Here is a 4133-nt window from a genome sequence, read left to right on the forward strand (position 1 = left end):
GCTTGAGACTCTTGAGTCTTACTAAAAAGCCCACCCCAAATGTCGCTAAAGCTAAGGTCATTTGGAGCCTTCCTTTGCCGAATGGAGATATCACCACAAAGTGCCCGTTTCACTTTCCACCCACACGTATGTTTTTTCCATGTACTTTGTGGTTATGTTATTGTCTATGTTGTTAATGTTTCTTTAAAGTTATTTATTGGGCTTTTGAGACTGCCTCCTTGACTTTTATTGTTTTATGTAGTTTTTAGCTTGTTTTGGCTTATGGGGCGTGTCATTCCCCATAATTGTCAATTGTCAATTGAATGTCTTCATTCCACTAAATACGCCATGCAATAACGAAAATTTTCAAAAAAAAAAAAAAAAAAAAAAAATCAAATTCCAATCAATCATTCATAATGATACCAGATGGAAGAAAGGGGGCAGCTGCCAAGCAATGAAAATCCAGTCCAACTTCAGTGAGGTGTTTGTGAAGCCTGTCCCCTACGGCCTTAATAAGACCCATCTGTGAGTCATGTTTTTCCTTGTTGGACAGCAGCCGCCTGCGTCTCTTCTCCAAGTCTCTTATCCCCCTATCAATTTCATCAATCTCTGAATCCAGTCTGTTTCCTTCCATCTGCGCCTCCTCCATTTTCTGTGTGATCCCTTTCAAACGTTGTTGTTGGAGATCCTCCTCCTCCTGCTTCTCCTTTATGAGAAGCAGCTGTGTCAACCGCTCTCTTACCAGCTCCACCTGAAACCCATGAAGTTCCAGTTCCGCCACCGTTTCCAAACACTCCTCTATCGCGCTTCTCGGATCCTCAAACCGCAGCGCACAAGTCTTGTCAACCACCCTGGAAAATGTCACCATGCTACCAATGGCCACTCCTTCCCGCTCGCTCTCCTTCACGCCTTCCAATGCTCGGAAATGTGGTTTCTGTGGAATCGTACGCAACACTTCTATCGATTCTATTGTCTTCCACAGTGTAGGGCTGCTTATCTTAAAGGGCAAATTATCACCAAAACCTAAACCTTCTTCTCCCTTGGTTCCTCCACTTGGAGGAGATTCAGAGTCTATACCGATTTGTCGTTTAATACTCATGGATTTAAGTAATTGCTGTTCAAGTAATGATTTAGAAAATTTCTTTAAACCCAATCACCTACTAAGAAACACGTTGTGTTTAAGCTAATAATATGCGTGAAGCATAAATCATTAAGAAAGATTGCTAACCAACTGCAACTGCATATGCTAATGTACATAAAAGATCACATGATGAGACGTTTACGAGCAATAGCAATCTGTGAGACTCTACTATTTTGGTGTCAAGTAGCCCTTAAAGTTCCCCCAAACACTTCAGTAGGAAATCATTAATAAAGCATCCCAATGAAGTGTTCGGAGGATCTCTGAGGGACGCTTGGCTTTTCCTTCATCTGTATTTGCTTGAAGTTAATTGCTTTGTTTTGAAAATAAACATGCCAGAATTACTTGGTATATATAGAGAGAGGGAGTAGAGAGAAAAATGTGAGAGTGACGAGTTATGCTGAGGACCAGGTGAACATGGGTATCATATTCTCATTTGATCATCTATCCCATATACATGACCACATTCAATCTCTGACCTACCATATGTAACATATGCGCATAAGATTTGATAATGGGAAAGAGATGTATATTGATTATTCATTCAAAATTAGAATTGAATCGAATATACCATGACTGCAATATCATGTAAAGAAAGGATGCATGCTGATTTATATATAACGTTACAGACACGGCAAGAGGCAGGACATGCAAAATTATGCTCTAATTGAACTTTTTGTGAAAGATTTCCTATTGCAGGTCCACTAGTCTTATTCTCTTATTACTCTCATAAGCTCCCTCGACTTTAACCCCACTATCATTTTTCAAGTTTCAACCATTACCCTCCAATTATGTTCAAATGTGTATAAGTTATAAAAGGCGATGAAAGATTCTCACATCTACATATTCACCCTACACCTATCACCATATATTTGGAAGACTGCATCTGATTGTGCACCTGCTTGTAATTTTCTTTTCTTCTGATTTTCTTTTGGTATGTATTTTGTACCCTGTAATTTACCAGCTAGCTTCCAATCTTTTTTGTTTTTATAAATCTGCGGTTCTAGAAAAAAGTTGTAGAGAGAATGAAGAGCAACTTACCAAGTAAATAAAGATCCAGTAGAAAAAAATTGATTTATCAATCCCCTTCTTTTCCTTCCAATTGATAACTATAGTTACTGTTGGTGATAATGAAGAGCATTGACGATGGAGTAGACTTTGAATGATATGGGAAAGGAAGCAGCAACCTTTTGATCATGGAGAAGTTTTCCAATTGCGTTGAAGGAACGGTTTTTGTTTACACAAGTTGAATAAAAATAAACTAGTTAACGATTTATTTTCGGTTTAAAACACAAACAGGTAATAAGCCGATTTAAATGTAAAAAAAATTTACAAAAAATAGCGACTATAAAGAACAATTAGAAAAATAATTAAAAAAAACAGCTTCTTAAAATATATATATATATATATATATATATATATATATATATATATATATATATATATATATATATATATATATATATATATATATTAAAGAAGTGAAGCTTAGGAACAGTTAACATTTTTTTTTTTTTTTGTCTATTTTGGTCCCCATACTTACATTACTTATTTCTGCCATTCTTGATCCTTAATTTTGGATTACTTTTTGATTTGAGGGTATCTTATGGAAATAATTTTATTGTGTGTACACGTGTTCCTCGGGTTACCACAGGTTAACCCTTTTACTTCGAGATTTTTCCACCGTCTTCTTTTATCTCTGGTCTAAATTATACACATCTCATTCTTCATCCTCTCCCCCGGTTCTCCATTGTTACTATTTTGCCTAGACTTCTTCCAGAAAAGCACCACTGCCTCTGCCTCCGCCTCAAATAATCTCACCGTCAGGAGGTCAGCAACTTCGTGATTATACGGCTCGTGAACATGAACAGTTCCCCCTTCGTTCACCAACAATCACTACAAGAATAACAGGCAATAGTGGCGACACCTTTAGCAGCGACAGTCACTTTTAGCAGCGACATCAAACAAACGCGTTTTTTGTCGCCGCTAAAAGTGCCCGTCGCCGCTAAAGGTGTCGTCGCTAAAGGCTTATGTTGGCGATCCACGTCATTTCAACCCTAACCGTTGATTTAGATGATGATCCAACGACTAGGAGGACATAGAAAACCCCGCGTTATTTTCCCTCTGGTGTGTCGCCGCTAAAGGCTACCCGTTGCCGCTAAAGGCTACCCGTCGCCGCTAAAGGCGTCGCCGCTATTTCCTGTTCTGGCGATCCGCGTCATTTCAACCCCATCCGTCAATTTAAGCAATGATCCAACGATGTAGGAAACCCCAGATAGTTTTCCCTCCGATGTGTCGCTGCTAAAGGCGTCGCCGCTAAAGAGCATCGACAATAAAATCAGCTTTGTCTTCACTTTCTTCCTTGATCTACTTCTGTGTTTTCCCTCTTCCTCTCCATTTCCCACCTTCTTGTCGGAGTATACCGCCACCACCACTGTTCATGACGAAAATTTGATATTTTAGATGTGTATTTGTATGTGTATTTTGTTTGTAGATGTGGATATATATTTGTATTTGCATTTGTATGTATATGTGTATTTTGAGTGTGTTTTTATATATGTATATGTGTTTTTGTATGATCATTTATATGTATATGTGTATTTTGTATGTAAATTATGTATGTGTATGTGTTTTGTATGTATATGGGTATTTTGTATGTGTATTATGTATGTATGTGTATTTGTATGTATACAAATACATATAAATAGCGGCGACAGATAGTATTAGCAGCGACGCGTCTTTAGTGGCGACAGATAGCGGCGACCAAAGAAGCATTAATGACGAAGCAATAACAACGACCCTTTAGCGTCGACATTTTCGACATTTAGCGGCGACGCCCGGCGCCGGTAATACTCTAATTTCTTGTAGTGAATAGTTAGACGCCCTGTTAACCATCGTCCGCCACAACATCCATCGACAAGTAAGAATTACCAGGTAAATAAGTTTTGCTTTTATCTTTGTTATTGTTCGATTTTGTTCTCTAAAATTGCCATTCAATTTCTCCTTTTTGGGTCTT

General features: G+C 38.1%; 1 protein-coding gene across 1 annotated transcript; it reads right to left on the reverse strand.

The window, feature by feature from the left end:
- Nucleotides 1-266: 266 nt before the first annotated feature.
- LOC145038393 (DUF724 domain-containing protein 8-like) lies at nucleotides 267-1417 on the reverse strand. Its single transcript, XM_078986772.1, has one exon. The coding sequence runs from the start codon at nucleotides 1076-1078 to the stop codon at nucleotides 383-385; it is 696 nt and encodes a 231-aa protein (XP_078842898.1). The 5' UTR covers nucleotides 1079-1417; the 3' UTR covers nucleotides 267-382.
- Nucleotides 1418-4133: the final 2716 nt, after the last annotated feature.

This window comes from Lactuca saligna, chromosome 4 (genome assembly GCF_052625555.1).
Source record: "Lactuca saligna cultivar CGN05327 chromosome 4, ASM5262555v1, whole genome shotgun sequence".
NCBI classification, from domain to species: Eukaryota; Viridiplantae; Streptophyta; class Magnoliopsida; order Asterales; family Asteraceae; genus Lactuca; species Lactuca saligna.